Source organism: Dendrobium catenatum, unplaced genomic scaffold (genome assembly GCF_001605985.2).
Source record: "Dendrobium catenatum unplaced genomic scaffold, ASM160598v2 fragScaff_scaffold_1467, whole genome shotgun sequence".
Taxonomy (NCBI): domain Eukaryota; kingdom Viridiplantae; phylum Streptophyta; class Magnoliopsida; order Asparagales; family Orchidaceae; genus Dendrobium; species Dendrobium catenatum.
Window position 1 is genome coordinate 642,254 of NW_021319929.1, and position 23,603 is coordinate 665,856.

General features: G+C 34.9%; 1 protein-coding gene across 5 annotated transcripts in view; it reads right to left on the minus strand.

Moving 5' to 3' along the window:
• LOC110093758 (mitochondrial inner membrane protease ATP23-like) overlaps positions 1-19,488 on the minus strand; it is a 31,640-nt gene extending 12,152 nt beyond the window's left edge. For 4 of the 5 annotated variants that reach the window (XM_028700158.1, XM_020818759.2, XM_020818743.2 and 1 more), the window contains exons 1-2: positions 19,188-19,488; positions 18,950-19,074 (exon numbers count right to left, since the gene is read on the minus strand). In XM_028700158.1, the coding sequence (XP_028555991.1) occupies positions 18,950-19,074; positions 19,188-19,305 (243 nt within the window). In that variant the 5' untranslated portion in view covers positions 19,306-19,488. The remainder of the gene's footprint in view (positions 1-18,949; positions 19,075-19,187) is intronic. The other variant, XR_002302747.2, reaches the window with a different exon arrangement.
• Between the last annotated feature and the right edge of the window lie 4,115 nt (positions 19,489-23,603).

Genomic DNA, 23,603 nt, shown 5'->3' on the forward strand with positions numbered 1-23,603 from the left:
CTAACCATCATTATATTAAGTTAATACTATTCTATTATTATTAAAACTAAGAATGCAAAAATTAATGTGAAGTTCTCAACCCTAAAGATTAAAACTCACCTCTCACATCTTTGAATAGAAGTTTTAAGAATGAGAATTCAATTTCAATGTCATTTAACCAGAAAAATGCTTGAACTAAAGTGAGATCCAATCAATTTGAGATAGCTATAACAAAATTGGCCCTAAAAGAGATGAAACAGCCACCAATTGGAAATTCAATTTTGAAGACACTCATCTCAAATTCAAGTGAAAAGGCAGATTTTGGATAAAAGAACACACCTCATAAGTCAAGATTACTTTGCAGCCTTTGAAAATAAGTAGTCATGGTCTTAAATCTGCATTCCACCATGCATGAATTAAACGAACCAAAAAATGTGTATTAATTTGATGTAATGTAATCATTCAAAATATTTTCAACTTGCAAAAAGTTCCCTTCTACCCAAAAATTATAATAAATCACAAGATGCTAAGCTATGAAAATATAGATTAGGCTTGTTAAATGTTTCATGAAAATGACAAGCTAAATTAGAAAAGAACTTTTCAGGATGTGCCTTTTTAAACAGGATTCAAAGTAGCATCCCATCAAATTTATCCCAAAAAGATAAAACAATTTTGTGTGCCCCCTTCCCAATGCATTATCAAATTCAAGATATACATCAATCTCAGAATCAATGGGTCCAAACATACACATGGGATTGTATGGTCTTCCTGCCTTTCTATGTCTACACCTGGAATAACAGGTCGATAGGACGAGAGGACCTATTTTGCTCCAAAGTCTGACCTCCTAAGCTAGGCTAAAAATAATTATAATTGCCAATAGCTAAAAATAGCACACTTTATAGATCATAGTATAGTGATGCACACCTCTTGAATTAGTGCCATAGCAAGGTCAGTGTTTGTTATGCACACACTCTTTTGTTGATTTGGTCTCTTGATTGATTTTTTTTTAATTATTTTTACTAGTGCAGCTGCAAGAGCTCGTAGTGTGCACAAAAGAATCAACAATACTCAAATTGATTTAAAATAAAAGAAAAGAAAATGAACATTCATCTAGGCCTATCATATTTACAGACGACATAAAAGGATGAGACAAATGAAAAATATTATGATTTAGATTTAGGAGAAGAAATTAATGAAGATGAGATTATTTTGGTATATAATGATGTGATAATCAAGATAATCGGTTTAGTTTTAATAAATGTAGAACTTTAAAACAAAGTATTTCTTACGTCTTAAGCTTAAGCTTATAAGTTCAGTTTTTATGCCATATCATTAGGTATTGCTACAATCATGATAATATATTGTAAAACAAATTATTTTTTCCTTGATTGATTTTCTAATATATTTAGTTTTAATTGACTTTGATATATGTTAAAGCAAACATATGTTCTATTACATGACATTGATTGTGCTTTTTTTTTTTTTTGCTGTCACAACATTTTATTTCCTATATTGTTGGAATATTAACAAATTATATATGATTTTTTAATGATTTATCACTATTTTTTTTTCATCACAATATTTTTTTTCCTATATTCCTATATTGTTGAAATAACAATAAAATATTTATAATTTGTTTAATGATTTATCACTATTTTTTAAATTATGTGCACATAATATGTGCTATGACTAGGAAATTCTTGAGCAATATTGTGTCATTAACTATTAACAAGAATGACAACAAGCAATTCTGCTGTCAGCTTCTCAGCCACCGACGATCCTGTATAAACAACCCATCGACAACTCTAACACAACCAAATGATTACTTACCAACTTTTCAATGGCCAACATGCGGCCACTCCTCTCTGCTAACTTCATAGCATTTGACACAAGCTCACTCCCTTCTACTATCTCCCAGTGTAATGAAAATAACCAGTGCATGTCTAAGTTTATCAAAGGGAAGCTTTGAGACACTTAAATGAGTTGGAACTCCTGTTTATTCTATAAATACCTCATTTAATTATGTATTAATGACATTTGAAACTTTGGAATGTCTTGAAAGAATTAATACAAAAGATATCATTTGAAGCTCTTCCTAATCCAAACTTCACAACCCGTCGAAACCTCCAGCCCGCTGAACTCCTGATCCGATACCAGCCAACCTTGTCCCAGTTAGAGAGTCATTAGAGTATTATGTAGAACCATATACATGAATGAAAGGTAAGGGTTAGAAATCAGAATCTAATACATCACCCCACACTTTCAAAATGCAAAGATTGTACAAAACAGAAAAAAGAAAAAGTTGATAAAGACTATGGCAGTAATGTACCCCGACAACGACCATGCACGTCTTTCTTAATGTGGCGGGAAAGCCTAAGACTCCTGTAGTTTCTCCTAAATGGAGGAGAAGCTGGGAGGCGGCCGAAATTTCATCTGAAGCGCACAAGGACTTGGACAAATTAATAGGGGACTTATGAACTTGATTTGGACCAAATCACAAGGACTGGGACTTGAATTTGAACATCAAATGAACTAAATTCAAACTTGAATAAATGAGAAAAATAATTAAATCAAATTTGATCAATAAAAGCTTGAACTGAACAAGACTATAGAAGACTTGAACTTTAAAAGACAGTAGGGAACTCATTTCTAAATCAAGTGATCAATAATTCAAAATTAAATTTGAATAAAATAATAAGATTTGAGCTCAAACTTGAACTTGACTCGAACACTAAATGGACATGGCTTAAACAATTTGAACAGACAATCTGAGTTTAAACCTGATGTAAAACCCGAAAACAACATTCATAGGTTGTCGCACGCTTTTCGACGCGTCGCGGCGAGACTTAAGTGAAATTTTCAAAATTAACGGAATTTGATGGAAATAATTTTATAAATTTCTACGTAAAATTCTAATCGTTTTGATGTATAGAACTTTTAGTTAATTTGATAATACCAATTTTATCCCGATGCGAATAAAAAGACAAATCCACTTGAGGGCATAATGGTCTTTAGGCATTAACCCATCTTATTACACTCACCAAACCCCTCCCCCTCTCATTCTTTCACACGACACCCGAACCAAGCGGACAAAGGGGCGGACGGACAGCGGCTAAGGCTTGGCGACGGGCTCTCCGGCGGCTTTCTTCAAGCGAGAAAATTAGTCCAAATCGAAGAGGACGACGAAAGGAGTCTTAAGGTACGATTATTTTAAATCAAATCTTTCTAAATCTCAAGTTATTTGAGATTAAATTTCTAGGATTTTTCCAAATTCTCATTTTCTTCCAAAATCTCTTTGAGAAATTATTAAGTAATGATTAGAAAAGCATTTTAGCGGTAGAATCAATGATTTTGGGGGAAAATTTTGAAAATCGAAAAGTTAAGATTTTCACAAAAACTTTAATTCCTTAAAGATGTTTTTACAAAAATTATTCTCAAGGACATTAGAAATGTTTTTAAAGCATGAATTTGAATTTTTTATAAAAATTTTGTTTTTATAATTTACATAATTAATTTAATCCGAAAATTATAATATAATTATAATTATATGTTAAGGATTAATTTTGGAGCAATATTTTGATGAAATTGAAGATTTGTGATTTTCCAAAAAAAATTAAGATTTAATTAAATCCGAAAATTAAAGTTTATTTAATTAAAAATTCATTAAGTGTCGTAGAGAATTGTTAAGGGGAAATTTCATAATTTTGTTTCGTCCTATTATTCAATGCAAATGGTTGAAAAGTTTCATGTTACACGAATTATGAATTTTCATTTTTGGCAATATGTATATTCAAGTATTTTATTTCTTGTAATTTAGAAGCTTTCATTTTTTATGTTTAGAATAAATGTTTTTATGCTTTAAACATGATTTTCACACTTGTTTTTCAATACGCATATGAATGAAAGAATGTATATTAAAAGAATGTGCATGCTGATGCGGAGTGCCCAATGATAAAAGAGGCTCATAGAGCCAATGGTAAAGAAAATAGCCAAAATTTGACTGTGTACCTGATCAGTACAAAATTATGGGCACATCCGAAATGGGTGTTATTAAAGACATTATGCATAATATGGTTCCTATATGTTTTCTTTAAATTATGAAAATTTATGTTTAAGGAAAAGGTAAATGAAAGGTATTACTTTGAGGAAAAAGTTATGAAAAATGTTTCTTATATGTACTGATACGAAATTATGCAAATTTGATAATCCTTTCATGTTTTCATACAAAAAACTGTGTTATTTTGGTTTTATGTAAATTTTTATTTAAAGCATGAACTGCCTGCTGAGCTAGTAAGCTCATCCTACGTTTGGAAATATTTTTCAGGAGAAACTGTTAAGAAGTGATGGCTGCATGACGACCGTACACATATCGTCGTAGAGGACCTCAGGAAGAAAGGTTCTTTCGATGTTTTCTGTTAAGTTTGAGTTAAGTTTGAGTTCAGTAGTATTGTACCTATATATAAACAGTTATTGGAGTTTATGTAATTGTGGTTTTATGCTTTAGTAGTTGTGTGAGAAGAAACAGTTTGGAACACTTCAATTTGATGTCATTAGTGATTCTTTCATATAATTGGATGATGTTTATGTACTGACATTAAAGTTTTAAATGAAATTGTTTATATTTTATATGTGTTATCCATACAACCGACTGTTCCCGCCCCGTTATTATCGGGCTAGCCGGGCCGGGTCGTGACACCTAAATCATGAGAAAGGAATCATACTTAAATGTCCAAATTAAGGTGATAACTTCTATGAGAGTGGAGATTATGGTGGATAAGGAGCTTCTAAATAAACATAAGACTTGTAGACAAGACTTCAAGCAAATACAACTCAAAATGAGTTCGACTTGTGGACTTCAACAGAATCTGCATAAAGTGATTGCATTCAAATAACTTCATGCAAGCAAATATAACTCAAAATTTGCAAAGTGATTGAACATGAAGGAATGTGATGGCGTCCCTACCACCAACAACAATAAACTCCAAGAAGATACAATAACAAAAAAGAGATTTAAATGCAGATAAACAAACAAGGATTCATGCATATCTTTCATAAGCGATAACCCGTGGATTCATGCATATATAAATTGATGTGCAAGTGAGTACATCAATCAGCATACAATGACGATAGGGGATATACTACAAGTATATGAACCCCCTGCACACATAAATACTCACGTGACATGCTACTTGCAAAAAAAAGGTGATCTACCTGTGACGAGTGTAAGCACTTGCGAGTAGTTGTAGGATACTTGCCATATGAGTAACCTACTACTACAAGTAAATACGGGGAGAATTGTAGTAAACACAACTCACATGCATTCAAGCCCGAAAGTAATGAAAATTGCAGCGTCCTCATAAACAACATCAAAAGAATGTAGCCTCTTGCAAGGTTGCTAGTGGATTGCACAGTGAATGCAAATACCCATTACCGGCAGTGAAGGGTTCTTTATAAAGATTCCTTATATGCTTAATAACATGCTTGGGGTGGTGATTGGTACCAGGCAAAGAATATTGTAATGCTCCTACACTCAACAACCACCCAATGAAGACAAATATACAGATCATCAGCAAGCAAAGGCAAGTGGAATACAACAAATGCGAGTATCTATGAGCTACTGTAGGAAGCTCGTTATACCCCCAATATTCTGTCTACAAATAAGATGTAGAAGACATGCAGTAAATGCTGACTCCTACAAGCCGTTATAAGAGGCTTGTCATGCATAAAGTCATCCACCTATGAGTAAAGATGAAAAATTTGCAGTAGACATTAAGGCATCCTTGTAGTGAGCGATTATCAGACAAATGCAATAAACCTCTGCAAGCCATAGCAATCAATATGCAACATGAGATGTTCACAAGTAGAATATGTAGAGTGTATGATGAATCTCTTGATATCTACATCATCGATAATAATTCAAAATAAGTCAAATACACTGGTCCTCTACAGGTAGAAGCAGATGATGCATAGCAAATGCAAATGCCTACAGGCACTTATAGAAGGCCCATTGTATACGCAAAATATCATTTACAAACAAAATGTCAAATGACTATGGCGAATATAAATACCCACAGGCCACTAAAAGAGGCATATTATACATTCAACTTGTTATCTGCGAGCAAATGTGAAAGAACTGCTATACATACAAACTCTCTACAAATACAGATGTACGCACCACATGCCACCTATGGATAGATGCAAAAATGCTTCAGTAAATGTAGTGTGCCGTTGTCAATTTCAGTATGTGAAAGAGTACATCTACTTGCCTACCTGCAGTAGTGGCGGATTTACTGCATGGGCCAAAGAACACAGTAAAATGCATAAATAATGCGACAAATGCAAGTTCATATGAGCTTCTGTAGGAAACCCTCTATACACTTAAATGTCGTCTACAATAAGGATGCAAAGAAACTACAATAAATAGCAACATCTACTAGTGATGATAGGAGATTCATTAGTGCACAACAAACTAACTATAGAAAGTAACAAGTAGTGCACAACAGTCTACCTGTACAAAGCAACAAACAGCTCAATCCACAAGCTGCTACGCAACGACATCGGATCCGCAATATGTGTATAAGTAGATATAAGGCGTGTATGAGCTTCCAAATAGAACGCTGTATTCAAATGATAGTTGTCCATACAACTAACCAGTGTTAAATATTTTCAAAAATGCCCCCGCACATGCACTATAATATGTATGCACATAGATACACAGAAGGGGATATATAACAAACCCACATGGGCCCTCACGAGCATATTTTAGATACACACGTGACGTGTAGGAATGATGCGCGGGTCAATAAATGAACCATAGTTTGATCCCGATCCTTCCATGCGGGCATATAGGAATCGACATAGCTCGAACCATCAAACAAATATATGGTCATGGTATCGACCAGGATATTTGTCTTATGCATTCACATAAGACTTTCAAGGGCAATGAACGGAGAAATTTATTAATAAAACATAGAGCCTACAAAACCTGATCCTCTGTCGGCAAATCGACAGAGTCAAAAAAGTTCAACCCATGAATGTAATGACCCCATATACCCCGATGATGGTCGTGTTGAACGTAGATCTCAACTGAAGGGATCAATTTCAAATATTTCAATACCTCCAAAACGCCCACAAAAGCTCAAAAATCCAAAATCCAAAAAATTCAAAAATGTTTAAAATTGAAATTACCCATCAATACTTAAAGCAAAATACATCCACCCTCTATAATAAATTTCCAGGGTGGACAAATTGAATTTTACTTCAGCTCACATAGAGCTAATGACAGTTTAAAATATCACGATGATTCATTCTCAAATAATCTCATGCTAGTAAAGATATGGTATGTGTCCACTGATCGGCGGTTTTGCCATCAAATGGCATCGCATGATAAACGGTTATGACCCGGGGCCCTCTGAACCGAGTGGTTTTGCCGCCAAATGGCACCACTAAATTACGGTTATAATCAGAGCCAATACGTTCCTTAGTGGCATCAAATTTTTGAGATATGAATTAATAAAATATAATCGACAGGGCACAAAGCCCTTGTTAGCTAAGGTGGATTCAAATTTTTTCCCTTAGACAAATACTACCCCAACGTCTACAAGGTACCCTTGGACGACGCAACCCATGGCTGCCGATAAGGATCCTTCTGTCAGGTTGGGTCAACTACCTCCTCTGACTAAGTAGACCAAGGACCACGATGGCCTAGGACGACAAAATCATAGGATCTTGATCGGGTCTATCATCCATTCCGCCACCATCCGCTTTAAGTGCAAGATGGTGAAATTATCATTTTAAATATCAAATCTTCAAATCTCAAACCCATGTTGCTACTATATGCTAGATAACACTTAACTTTACGTAATTGATAATTATCCTTAATCGAAAGTTCTCTCTCATGATCGGGAGGGATAATAAACAATAGGGGGTTGCGCCTATAGGAAACCAGAACTAAGATCATAAAGTCCTCAAGAAATGAGGGCGAAATCTCTGGGTAATGTCTTATCTACAAACCCATCTCCTCCCAAAATTTACCCCGGAACTTAATACGTTAAAACACCCCCAAAAAGCAGAGGGGGAAGCCAGGGATCTGAGCCCACAGATTTATGACGACTTCGCTAGGGATTGGTTTTCTCAATCTGTGTTTTAATATATCCATTTTTATAAATGATAAGATGCTCATCTCTTTTCTTAAATAAGGTATTAGCTATTAAAAATCATAAGCTAAAGAAAAATCTAATATGGTATTACCACCTTCATTTGTCATTCCAAACTCATGGCCACCATGAATGCTTTTAAAATCACCTACCTCTTTACCAACATGTCCATTTAAATCTCCTCCAATAAAACTCTTTCTTCAAGAGATATCTTTTGTATTAATTATTATAAGTCATTCTAAAATTTTAATTTTAAACACATATCCAACTCTACTTGAGGAGCATAAGCACTTATAATATTAACAATCTTTGCATCAACAACAATCTTTAAAGCTATAATTATATCTCCAATTTTATTAATTTTTATAATATTATCCTTCAAACTCTTATATATAATCACATATACACCACTTCTAGTAAGACTCCTACCCGAAAACCATAATTTATAACTTAAACTATCAATCTCCTTAGCGTTCACTCCAACCCATTTAGTTTCCTGAATGCATAGAATATTTATCTTTTTATAAATCATAATTTCTATTAATTTCATTAATTTTTCTATAAGGGAACCTATATTTCAAGTTTCGATCATAATTTTAGTTTAATGGACTAGTTTCTTTGCCCACATTGGTCCTTGTATGGAAACCCTTGCTTATTTAACACCACATTCGAGCGCTGGTGCAGGCGCCAGTGCAGCGGCCCTTACACACTTCTCGCTGTATTCAGGCCATACAGCGCATCTCTTCTAGGGGGCGTCTAAGCATTAACACAATTTTTTAAAAGATTCATGTCATGATTATTCTATAAATTTTATGTTGGTTATCGACTACCTAATGCAAACCTCCACTTTTATCATCCAGGACTTAAGACCTTGCAACGGAATTGTATTAAAAATTATGTATCAAAGGATATAATCACAGTAAAAAGAAATTTTTAATATCTCATAGGTACACCTAGTTTATGTATTTAGTATTTTTAGGATAACATATCATTTGATTTAGTAGAATATTTAAATTCAAACTTTGCAAAATTTAAGGTTGATAGAAAAAGCACAAAAAAAATATTAGTCATTAGACATTCGGTAATTTTCTGGTCTACTAGCTATATCTAATATAGAACCCGAATATATTGCTACAAAAAGCTGTATTGCCTAAGTCTTATAGCTAAAGTAATAACTTCTTGATTCCAAATAATAGATGGACGCCATTTCTAGTAAGCCTTATAACTTACTAGTGTTATTTGTATCACGAAAAACCTAATTCAATATTCATGAACAAAGTGTATTGATGTTAGGCATCACTTTATTAAAAATTATGTATCAAAGGGTGATGTTGATATGCAATTTGTTAAATATTTTAAAAGGCAAAATTGAGAATCAAAACATTTTATCTTAGCGAGACGAGGTGTAAGCCTCAAGACGGATTAAGGTATAAGCCTCGAAACAGATAAATAAAAATTAATAAATTTACAAATAATTCATAAAAATAATAAAAATAAAATAAACATTCAACAAATTTTCTTGATTCATTATCATAAAAATATAAACCACAAATCTCAATACTAAATATTATTATAACACGAAAGTTTTTAATGATATTCAAAATAAACATTCACTTTGAATTTAAATATGTAATAAGAATTAGGATCCATGGTAGCCTCATATTACTTTCATAATCTTCAAAAGAGTTCTCCTATGTAATAATTAAATTATCAATGAGTTGGTCTCATTATCACCTTCAAAAACTTCTTCAACAATAATATTTTTTCTCACCACCTATATCAGTTAGTATTACATCAAATATAATATAAATCAAAACAATAAATTAATAACACAACTAAGTAACCTATTATACTAATAATACCTTCTGATTTTTGAAACTCCAGCCTAAATTTGTTGTATTATTTTAAACGATTGTGAAGTAGAAGCTGCTCCTAAATTAATTGATTATGTAATAAAATAAAGTATATCTTAATAATAATAGTATATAATAAAAAAATAAATAAAACTTAATCCAAATGAGGTGCCACCTCATAACACATTAAGGCATGCATATAGGTGTATGCCTTATTTTATAAGGCCATAAGCCTCACTGAAGCCAGGAGGCTTAAGCCTCACTAAAGCCAGGAGGCTTAAGCCTCAAGGCGTACGCCTCGAGCGATTTTTAATATCATGAATTTGTTGATATAAAAAATTAATTAGTAGATATTTTTACAAAAGCAATCATTTACGAGAGATTAAGCGCACAAAATTAAAAATCATGCAGTACAATTGATCTAGTCAAAATATAAGTTAGAAAGCCATTTGGACAATCTAGCGCATTACTGGTCGTATTGGATGATCAATATCATATTGTACGTTCTGTAGAGGAGAAGATCTATGAATAGGGGCTCAGTTTCTCCTTTTCATCCATACTTTCCACTAAGCTCCTAGATCTCTGTCGTGTAAGCTCTTCAAATTCTAAGCTCGCTCTCACTTTCTTCCCTCGTTGCAAGCAAAAGAGCGAACATTGTAGAAACTTCATCCCGTCAACAAAGAGATGAAAGATCCATAACATGTAATGATGAAGCAACATACGTAAAACAAAGGGAGGCGTCCATCACTGACTCGAAAGTCATCGTACAAGAGCAATTGTCATATCAAATCTATGATGTTTTCGTACCAAAATTCAATTTTTATCTCTCACCATTTCCTACCATTCGTCTAAGTTATCTGAATTCTTTGTCAACCTTAGTATTAATATGGATAGGATGGCTATGCAATCCTTAGTGTGTAGAAAACAAGTAGCTATTAGTAGTTTAGATTTACATGAGTACTCTCACGTATCACATACCAAGGTCGCACCTCATGATATAGCCATAGATTTGCATTATAAGTAGTACACCGTTATTATGACTCTTAGGAACACACCTCTTAGTAACCATCAGGCTTTCGTCAGTAACCATGTGTTGAATACTCATGTCATCCAACACGTGCTTCAACACTATATAATTCCTTAAGTTAGTGATAGAATCAATCACCCCACCTCTCTCCAAAGTCTATTATAGCGTGGCTGAAACACAATTCAATATAGCAAATCTTTTGATTAAATATATAGAAAACCTCACAACTATTAGACATCTTAGAGCCTATTATAAACAAAATTTAGCACTTGGTCACATTATTACTAACGTATTAGAACTCAAGTATAATATTACCTATCCTCAATTATTAGACCACACTCCCTCTCCGTTTATAGATCATTCATGGAGAGAGGCACCTGCCAGCTTAGGGCAAAAATGGAAATATAGTAGAAGAAGGAGAATTCGCTCCTATTTATCCTATATGACAGAACCTCCAACAGAGTGGATAAAGCATTTTACAGAGCTGAAGTTAAAAGTCGATGAACATATCTAGCAATAGAATATCTAGTGGGAGTAGATGCAGCAATAGCACACGGAAGATCGCTCTTGGTTTCTGAAGCAATTTCACTTCTAAAGGGTTATTTTATCCATCACCACCGCCATTGGACTAGGGAACATCCGATTATTGACTTTGTTGTGTGTTTTTTTTAATGCTTTTTTAACCACATTTTTTAGATGTCAAAATAGGGAATAATATATGTTTTTTGTTGTATGTATATTAGTGAATATTTGGATGTAGTTGCATTTGCATTTTGTACTCGAGTACATTTTGTACACATGTAATTGTATTTGAATTATGTAATCATGCATTCTAGTTTATTTAACAATAAAAAAATATTATTCTCTCATAAAAATTAGATGTTTAATGTCTCCCTATAATTTAAAAATTGACTTCATATTTATTAGAGACAATAAATTGAAGGGAGAACCTCATGCAGTGGGATAAAGGCTTGAAATTGTTGTAGTTGTTGTATACATTAAGGGGAAGAATCATGCCTTTAAAAAAATAATTTAGGATTTTTAAACGTTGAAAATTTATAAAAAGACAACCAAAAATATTTTTCATCATTAAAAAGGGGGGATTATTGGACCTCATGAGCTTAGTAAGATTACTAATGTTTTGATGATTACAAATATTGTTGGTTATGATATTGAGCTAATTAATTTTTGTGTGCATGTCATTTTGTTTTAACCTAATATTTCAAGAAAATAAAAAAGTGAAAGCCAAACTGGACACAGATGTTAGACGGCAATTACATAAGCAATTTCAACCAGAACTAAATAAGAAAAACCATTTAAAAAAGATCGTTAAAATATATTAAAATTATATTATTTGATTTTTTGAGTCTTCTTATATTGTGCGGGGAATATAGTTTATGAAACAACTAAGCGCACACACAAGAGAAAAAATGTAAAAAATAAGAAAAATTTAGAATTAATTAAAACAATTGATTTATTGTAGATCGTACTGTATCATAAGCATGATATTTTGGTAATCTTGAAAAGAAGAAAAAAATAAGGTGTGTTAATTAGCAAAAATATAAATTAAATTTGAAAAACTAATCGTAATGTAAGACTCAAGTCGGACCATACAATTAGCTATAATCAGGATCGAACAAGCAATTGACTATTATTTTCTTAAATAGATAAATTTAAATTTGAACATATGTACTATACAATCTATATCGTACTATACGATCATCTCTAAGATTTATCTAATTAAAATCTAAGAATCCAATAAAACAATAAAAAAAATATTACACAAACCATAGCATATAGTTCGAGCAAATATGGAGTATACTGATATGATCCATAACACAGCTCACCTTGGCTTGTTTGTTGAGAGCTTATGATTCCAACTAAGAGGTCTTGGGTTCGAGTCTTTGTGTATGCGTTGTGTGTGTGTATTTTCCTTAAATGGCCTAAATGTACCCAAAAAAAAAAAGATATGATCCATATAGTACAAACCAACTTAATTTCCTGGAGATGGAAATTATATTAATTGTACTATGCGATCTTTAACATAGTCAAATTAAATATAGAAGAGTTTTTTGAGTTTCAGGTTGATTGTACTAATCCTGTTGTTCGATATTTTGATAAGATTATATGATTAGTCCAAAAATCTTAAATAATCTTTCTTTAGAGTTTCTAATCAAGCCACCTTGTAAATACTATTCTATTTCTCTACGAAAGTCCAGAAAGAGAGAGTTTTCACAGATTTGCAAGAGACTTTTTGAGAGGTTCGAGAGACTTGCGAGGAGTTTTCTTGAGAGATTTCATGGAGAACTTATGTGAGGTTTCATGTTGGTTAATTCTAAAATCATATCTTTCTTTTTCTCTGGTTTGAGAGTTTGATGCTCTTGATAGAGGAGCTTCTTGAGTCTAACTGTAAAGGTTGTGGAGAACTCGGAAGGCCGACTTTTTATGTGTCCAAGCCATCTAAGGCAACTCTCTCTAATCTTATCTGCCACTAGAGCTACTCCAACCTTTTCACATATATACTCGTTTTGCATTATTTCTCTAATAGTTAAGCCACTTATCCACCTGAGCATTCTCATCTCTGCAACACTTAATTTTATAATTCTCTTTCAATGGCCAAAATATTGTGTCATAAAGCATTGTAGGTCTCACCACCAACTTATACCCTTAAGTTTGAGGGCTATTTTTCTATCACAAAATCGATGCATTCCTCCATTTCAACTATTCAATTAGAATTCTATAATAATATCCCTATCTATTTTATCATCACTTTAAATAATAGACGCAAGATATCTAAAAGTTTACTCTTACTAATGACTTGATTGTCCAAAGTCAAAAATCCTCCACTCGATCTATTACTGCTAAAACTACACTCCATGTATTCAATTTATATGATCAACTCAAACGAAAGCCTTTATACTCTAAAGTTGGACTCCATGATTCATGTTTTCCTTCAACTCCTTCCCTTGTCTTATCAATAACAAGAATATCATCAACAACAAGCTTACACCAGGGTGCATCCTCTTGCAAATGTCTAGCAAGCACAAAGTTGATTTTGAAAAATTAGTTTTTAAAACTTCAGCTAAATAATTACAATTTTAAAATACAAACCAATTCACCTCCCCTGTTAGGTGTGTTGTAAACTTTCATAGAGTGATTATGAACCTAAGCTAATGAGATCTAGACAAATAAATTAGCATTCCTGAAAAACTTGAAAGTTCGTTAAGGTTGGTAAGCTCTTATGAACTAGCCCGAGGCTAACCAAGAGCGGGGTGAATTGGTAGTTTTAAAAAATTCCTAAAAAACAATCAAACTTTTTTTGAATATTTTAAAACAAAAACAATCAATCACAAAAATTAATATGCGAAAAAATAAAGTTTAGGAATAACACATAAATAATACACCAGATTTTATAGTGGTTCGGTCAACTTGGCCTACGTCCACTCCCCGAAGCCTCTCCCCCAAATATTACACTAAAACTCAGTGACTCTCCTTTTGCTCTCACAGCAAGGAGGAGAAGCCTTTACAAACTCCTTTTCACCGACTCCGGTGAGGCAGATAACCTAAACTCCTTTTGCTTCCTCCTGAAGCAGACAAATAATCTTGATCTAATACTGATGAAGACCTCCCTAGAGCCAACAAGGAGCCAAGGACGACAAATGGAGAATACGACTCAAATCTTTGCTTGGAGGAACCTTTGTGAAACACCTCACAAACTCTCCCTTACAAGATTCTCTCTCTCCCAAGCTCTCCCTCTCCTTCTCTATGCTCTCTCAGGACAGGACAACAGCAAATGATACTCTCAATAATTATCAAGAGATCTTATAAAGAGGGCATTACAAATTGTACTAATTAGCAACTTACCGTCAAAGATCGTCCAGGACGATCGACAGATCGTGTCGATCGTCCTGGACGATCAGTGTATTTCAGCCCTTCCAACCAAGACGATATGGATGTGCTAGATGATTAGAACACATTGTTTGTTATGATCGTCCAGGACGATGGGTACATCATCCTATACGATTAGGTCAAAATCATACATATCGTCCAGTACATAGTTCTGAACATCCAGGATATCAATGTTGGACGATGAAGAAAAATAATGTATCGTCCAGGAAGATGTTTGGATCGTCCTATACGATTAGTTCAAAATCATTGATTATCGTCCAACACATAGTTCTGGTCGTCCAGCAGAAACATCTGGATGATGAAGAATTATAACTAATCGTCCAGCACATAATTATAGACGTCCAATTGATTCGGGAGAAGATTAAGATTTTTCAAACTTATCGTCCAGGACAATCCTACGATCGTCCAAGACGATATCATCGAGCAATCTAACATTAATTACTTTCCTTAATCTTTGACTAATTTATGCATGATTGTAATGAATCGTCCAAGACGATAAGGTATCGTCCTGTACGATTTCTAAAAATAATATCATATCTAAAAGAGTTTAACAGTTGAGTCTTTCTAATTTGAGCTTATCGTCCAGGGCGATTTGCTTAATTTGACTGGCTTGACACAGATGCCCTAATTAGGGTTTCTATTTTTAACTGATCATCCAGGACGATTTTTGATCACCCCATATGACATGATGAAAAATAGAAAACCTCTTAAACATACAAATTTCTCCCCCTGAATGTGTGTGTGCAAGATTATTTAGCATCAGGATTCACCTTATTACATCTGACTCAAAAAGGTGTAAAAGTCACTGGAATTAAAGTTACAGACTGACTCAGTCCTAATCTACCCAATATTGAGCTGGCTTGAATTGCAATTGACCTTGTGGACCTGAAAAAGTTAGTAGACCGGGCAGCAAAAATAAATGTGCAATAGTAACAATAGTAAAGAAACAGGAATGCCAAGAATGTTTGTTATCATCAAATTATAATTCTTGAATCTATATTTGCAACAAAACTGTCTACAATTGACCAGTAAGTGTAAAAAATATAATTCAAAATGCTATATAATCAAAACCATCAAAGAAGCAAAATTATTTTGTTGGCGATTCTTATAAAAATAACATTATTTTCTTTGCGAAACACATTTTTCCTAAAACCTGAATATCCAATTGAAATCCATCCCTTTGTTAATTCTTGCAAGTAACTGCTAAGGAATACTTTTAGAATATCTATAGGATGTGGTAGGATACGATAAGCATGTTAGATGGATATGCACGTAATCTCTTTACATTAAGAGCGGAGATACTAGTTCCAAGGGCGGAGGAACCAGCTTTAATTTTCAGGGGGGAAATTTTATAAGTAAAATTGTAGAGATTTTTTTTCATAAATAACTTAACAGCAAAAATTTGTTCTAGGGGCTCTGCCCCTTGACACCTATTTGTTCATATTTTTGATCGTTGTACGCTTCGCAAATATGTAGGGGGATCAAGGGGGCAGCGCCCCCTTGCGGGGTTCGACCTGCCCGATCAGGGGGTTTCCGGGGACAGCGCCCCCGGAACAAGTTTTGATTGTAAGGATATTTTTTTATTTTCTTTATTTATTTTCTTTGGAAGAATATTTCTCTTTTGATTTTTGGTTGTAAGGATATTTTTGGCTTTTTTTTTTTTACAAGTTTTGGTTGTTAGGATAATTTTAGTTCCCTAATAATAACATCTCTACACAATTTGTTTAATTATGTTGGGTAAATTGTCTAAAGATTATAGCATTTTAAAATTTTTAGGGTGGGAGCAATTGCCTAAAAATCCTTGTAATAAAGACTAAAAAATAGATGGAGATGGACAAATTGCCTAAATAATCATATAATAATTTTTATTTTTTATTTTTTGAGGGGGGGCAATTGCCCCGACTGGGCATATAGAAGATAAGCTCCTGACTGGTTCTACTTGGAATGTGCCGAAATCTTGTCTTACTCAAGGCATAGGTAATGCCCCCTTTGCTGAGTTATTGGTAATTATTATCCTCTGATAATAAAATCTGAGTTTTATACTTCGCAGGTTTTGATGCCACTGCAATGACGATATTTTGTGGGAAAACATAAAAAAATCAAACAGAATACAGGTCAAATTTTATTGGAGAAGTAAAGAAAGAGGCGGCTTCTAAATTGAACTTAAAGAACGAACTAGTTTACAAAGATATATCAAGAAAGTGTACTGTCCATACCAACCGAACCAGATTATCACATGGACAGATATCATAGACTGTTAAAAAACGGATTTGTGAAGGTAATCATTTGTAACAGCACTCCAAACGTATTGAGAAAACATAAGTAACAAACTTGAGTCATTTTAGTTTTTCCAGCATATCTTGTCAATTCTAATTTTGCTGTTAGACTTTATGATTTCATCTCCCAAGGCATGATGGTGTTGAAAACAATTGGTATTGCATCCAAGTCCGTTATGCTTGAAACTAAAGTTAAAATCCAAAACATGATATACCGTGAGAATGCATACAAGATAGAATTCGTGTATGGCACAAGAAAAAGAAACAGAAAGGAGAAGATCAAAATGAATTGTTGCAAGCCGTGCAAGTAGGAAGGCAAATTGATTCTTTCTAATAGATATGAGCATTTAACATAAATATAGACTTTCAAGGCTGGCAGCCATAGTCTCCAAGACCGTTTATAGTTTAGTTATATTCCAGGCACTGAAGACCACTTCACTAACAACTAAAGGTACACTCCTTCAAACAAAAGCCTTGCCATGCTTGTATAAAAATAAACCATAGCATACACAAGAATTTGTCTTTTGAAGCAAGCATGCAGCTCCCATACACATCCAAAACTATAACATGCTGTCACTTCAGTTATAAACAATGACGGCATCACATACTAATAGAAATCGACATAATAAAAAACTCACCTTACTATTAAAGTTTATAAGCCTTGAAGAGACAATAACTCAATTCTCAGACTAGAAATCCACAAATCTCCAGCCTTAGAATCATGCACGCACAAAATGAACCAACACAGTAGGAATGCCATATAAGGAGTGAAATTACCTACTCTAATTCAAGAATGCAGATCAATCATCCATCATCATGATAATTCATTTGGGTCAAGTTGAGTGAATCATCGTGTGAATCTAAACTAGGATCAACAAGTCATTGGATATGAATCAATTTGGACAGCCAAGCACTCAATCTTTGTCAAGTTGAGCTTGCCCAAAGCCTTAAGCAATCCAGAGCTAAAAGGTGCCAAGTTGCCCTAGATACAGCCCTATTCGGTCCGCAAAACTTGAACACTGAATTAGCCTAAAGGACCCGTGCAGCCTCACCAACTCATCAAAGCCATTCACCCACAAAACTATAACACTTTTCATTGCCTATCAATTAGGGGTTCCCACTAGGAGAAATCATCATGGGTGCTCATCCTCAATTCAAAATTCTCTCAAAGTTCTCGCTTAAGGTACAATTATGAGGCAGACTTTCCCATTATAAAGCAAGCTATAAAAAGTTGAATTATCTACTTTTCATTTAGTTTTATAATGTAGATCATCCTGCACAGTTATCTTAACCCTCACTTATAAATAGATGATCATTAATCAAATATGTGCATGAACTAAACCTTTATGCTTGGCCAAAACTCTATTCCAATAAAATCTATTTAGATTATCTGATAGATCCCCTATTAGTCCACTATAAAGCTAAAACATTAAATAAAATTATCCTAATCTCCCTTTCTCTGCTTTGAGTTCAATCAATATTTGTAATAGATTCATTGTATTTTCCACAAAAAAACATTAAATCAATTGGTTGTTACTTTCTAAAAATTTATGTGGCGAGAAGCTGCTTTTTACAACTATATTTGCTTAAGCATATATCTACACATAAATTGTAATCTTACTTTTCAAAAAAAAAGGGAAATTTAATACACCATCAATTTTCAAAAAGTTATTTTCCAACAACAATTTTACAATCACTCTTACAAAAAGTTGCAGCTGCACAAACTCTGAAGTATAGATTAATGATTACCCCATTTCTACTCGAGTAGCCTCCTGCAAGGCCTTGATTCTTGCAGTTGGCTGCCATGAGGAGCCTCACCCACACAGGGCATCCTGCCTTCTCCATCTGGTCTCGCAAAAACCTCACCGTGGGATCTGTAAATGATCCCTTGAAATCAAAATCGGTTAAAATGTTAATTGGAATCGATTGACGACGTTCAGTCAAAACTAATTAAAAAGAGAAAAGAGAGAATAGCAGCACTGAAAACCTTTAAGACTTTTCGTTATTCGATTCATACAGTCCTCGCGCGACATGCCTGAGGAGTCTTCGCTCACCTCCATGCCCATACTCGCGGCCGAGTCTGGCGGCAGATTCTTGTCCTCCATTGCTATCCTCGGTCCGTTCTCTCGACAGCAGGGAATCAAAAGGCGACCTTCCTGGTTCTGTGCTTCTCACCGCCTTGGAATGAAGCGCGGATCTCGATGGTCGAACGAACTCCGCACTCCGGATCAGGTGGACGGTGCGTGCCGCGTGCGGTTATGGTGGGTAAGGGTTCGTTTGGTTTAGTTTTTGCTTACAATAAAAAGAAGTTTTAGGATAAGATATTGCGAAAAAGAAGTTTAATAAAATGGAGTTTCAATATCATGATATGTTGTTTGAATTATATTTTTATAAGTACTTATTAATACTTGAATGTACATTTAATTTGTTTGTTTAGGAGTTTAATTATAGCTTGTTCATTATAAAAGACTAAATTATCCATATATAAAATTTAAGGTTGTGTAATTTTTTTTTATTTTACAAAAAAAAGTTTACATAAATTAATATATATGCCTTTCTAAATTTTTTAAAATTTTTTACTAACTTATAAAATTATAATATAAAAAATTTACATTATTAACTTAAAATTTATTAATTCAAAAAATTTTATATTAAAATAAAAATAATATCCAAACTGAAAAGTGAAAACATATAGATTTTTAATGTTTTTTTATATCTGTTTAAATAACTTCTTGTAGACGCTCAAAGAAGGGGAATAGGAAGAGTTGGGGGATGAGAGAGAAGCAGAAATAGAGATGATCGGAGCAGGAAAAGGGTGGTGGCGGAGATCACGGTGGCGGCGGAAGGGAGGATGGGTGGCGATTGCTCTTGTCTGATTCTCACATATTCTCCTTCCTCTTTTCTCGCTCTCCTTCTCTCCCCCTGTATCACCGCTTTTTATCTCAGACTTCACGGTCGCAGAAGCTTAGGGCTGTCGGAGGCGGCGGCGGGACAACGTCGGACACGTGATTCGGTGTGTGGAAGGTTATTTCTCGTGCGAGATGCTGAAGAAGGCGACGGTCCCGAACGTTCCTGGGTTAATTTGGACATTTGGCTTCTAAAACTGTGATTTCTTAACGAGTAAGCAGATAGAAAAGGATTGCGGAACCAACAAAGAAATGAAGTTTAATGAAAATGAATTACGGTTAAGTTTTGATTCCAAATAGTAAATACTAACTGATTTCGGCTTGTTCAAACGGAAAATGTGAAAGTTCGTTAAGGATGTTAAGCCCTATAGAATCGGCCCAAGGCTAACCAAGAGGGGGGGTGAATTGGTATTTAAAAATTTTTAGGCAAAACACGAATACAAACCAAATCACCACAAAAAAAAATGCGGAAGAAAATAAATGCGGAAGCAGTAAAAATAAGAACACAATGGTTTATAGTGGTTCGGTCAACTCGACCTACGTCCACTCTCCGAAGGCGCCCTCCAAGTATTGCACTACAATCATGACTCTCCTTTAGCCCCCACAGCTAGGTGGAGAAGCCTTTACAAACACCTATTTTTGCCACACCTGGCAAGGCAGAGAACCTTCCTCCTTTTGCTTCCTCCTGAAGCAAGCAGAGAACCTCGATCACTTGCTGGAACTTACCTCTCCCAACCCTTCCAAGAACAAGAGACTCTAAGGAAGAAGAAGTGGAACAATGCTTGGAGCAACCCTTGTGAATCCCCTCACAAGCTCCCCCTCACAAGATCCTCTCTCTCTCTCTCTCTCCCTCCCTCTCTCTCCTTTAGAGTTTCTTAGGTCAAGACAGCAGTCAAGGATGTTCAAAAATGTTGAACAAGAGCTCTTAAATAGAAGATCTTCAAAGGAGCTTATTAATTGCAAGTTGTCGACTATATCGTCCAGGACGATATTGACATCGCCCTGGCCGATCAGTACAAATCCCATGAGATCGGCCAGGGCATCGCTCTGAATGCAAACTGGACGATTGAAAATTGGCTTGATTGTCCCAGACGATATCACGATCGTCTAGGACGATCAGTTCAAATCAGAGGAAAATCGTCCAGAGCATCACCCTGAATTTGTGCTGGCCAATATTAATCGTCCAGAAGTAAATAAGGGTTTTTGAATAGATCATCATGGCTGATCCTGTGATCATCCAGGACGATGTGATCGTATCAATCATCCATAATTACTTCCTTGATTTGTCTGATTAATTAAGGCATAATTATGAATATCGTCCAGGCCGATCAAAGATCGTCTTGGCCGATTTCCAAAAATACATAATACCTTAATTGTTTATGGCGGTACTTTCTTTCTGTTTTGATCCTATCATCTTGGCCGATACACATATCATCCAGGCTGGTTTGCTAATGACGACTGCCTTAATTAAGAACCTCTGATTAGATTTTCTATTTTAAGCCAGATCGTCCTGACCGATTTGAGTAAAAATAGAAATTCTAAGTCTCTCAAGTATGTGTGTGTATGGTTACTTTACATTAGTCACACCAAAGATTACAATTGACTCAAGAGGAGAAAAATAAAATTACAGACTGACTCAACCCTAATCTACCCTATCTTGAGCTAGCTCGGATTTTCGTCTGATCTTTGGGTCCTGAAAAGTCAATAGAGAAAAAGGCAAGATTTGTTTGCTATCATCAAAATCATGATCCAAAAATAGATTTGTAACAATCTCCACCTTTTTGATGATAGGAAACACAAGTAGGAAAAAATCAGTAAAAATAGCAGTTCATTAAAATTTCAAAGTTACAAGCATCAATTTTTCCTATCACATCCTACTCCCCCTTTTATCATCACAAAAAGAGGGTTCTAGACACACATAAAGAAAAAGGAAAAAAACACAACATAAACTAAAACAAACTACAAGACAAACTACAGAAAACAGAAAACAAAAAATAAAAACTAGAAAAATGAGGGATCATAATCATCAGATGGAGGTGGTGGAGGTGGCTACTGAAAGTAGCCAACTAGTATAGTAAACTGAGCATTGAACCAGGCGATGTCCTGGTCATGCTGCTGTTGCTGGTGAGTAATGTAGCTATCAAAACGGGTACTGAAGGAACTGTTTGAGTAGAAGAGAGTTGGGAGGTTGGGAGGAGCAGGATATTGAAGTTGATATTTGGTTTTAAGGACATAGGCTATGAGGTGTCCAAAAGCCATATTGGGTTTCCTCTTATGACCTGGATCGCAGATTGTGGTTAAATGATCAATGTACCAAAAAATTAAGTCAGCAGTATTAAATTCTCTGTGAGCCATGATGTAAAAAGTAGTCAGAGAAAGTAGATGAGTGATGTGGATTCGATCCCCAGTTTTTGGAATAATGGAGGTTCGAAGGACATGCTGAATTGTCCTAGCATCTTTGACTAAAGAGCTAATCTCTCTAACATGAAAAGGTGCATTGGTCTGGCGAAGAAAATGATTTGCCGTGGACCAGTCAAAGTCATGATCTGAGACGATTATATTCAGCTTATCCCAGGTGGTGGATAGTTGCAATAGTTCAACACAGTCCTAATATGTGATTTCGACCGGGCGTCGATTCACATAGGAGGTCAGGGCTGTGAAAGTAGGATTTATGCGAAGATTTGCGAAGAATTCATGAAGAAGCTCAGAATGAAAGGGGACAGCGAGAGAAAGAATGAAACAAAGAGAAGTGTGAGCAAAGAGATTCATTACCGGATACGAAAGGTGGACAGGATTGATGACTCTGGAGACAATTATCCCACATTCTTTATATCAATGGTAAGCAGCTTCATCTTCTGCCTCTCTGAAAACGAGGGTCAATCCTAGCCCTCGAAGAACTCCTAGAAGTTTATCGGATTCGCTTCCCACCAGCCATAGAAAGAGAGAAGTAAGAAAACACAAGAGAAGAAGAAGGTTGAGGTAAAAACAATGGCTGTAATGGTCTAAATTTAAAGAAATGGCCATATCGTCCAGGCCGATTGCAGAATCATCGAGGATGATATGGTACAATAATTGCGTACAGGCCGATTGGTCAAAAAGGCGGTCCGATCGGCCGAGCCGATCAGATATAGGCCAGGCCGATTAGAGATAGGCGATCGTCCTGAGGAGTCAAGCCAGACGACCGTTGAAAAAGAAGATCATCCGGGCCGATTAGGTGTATCGTCCAGGACGATACACAATAATTGATCATATCGGCCGAAGTTAAAATGTTTTAAATCTGTGCCACGTGTATCGTCCATGATGAACAGTGGATCGGCCAGGACGATTGTCCAATAATGGATCGTCCGGGGCCGATTTTAAGGATTTAAACGTGCCGACATGTGGATGGTCCAGGACGATCCAGTGTATCGGCCAGGACGATGACCATAAATGCATCGGCCAGGACAAAAATTGTATCGACCAAGACGATCAAAAGAGATTATAATTGAGTTCGATCA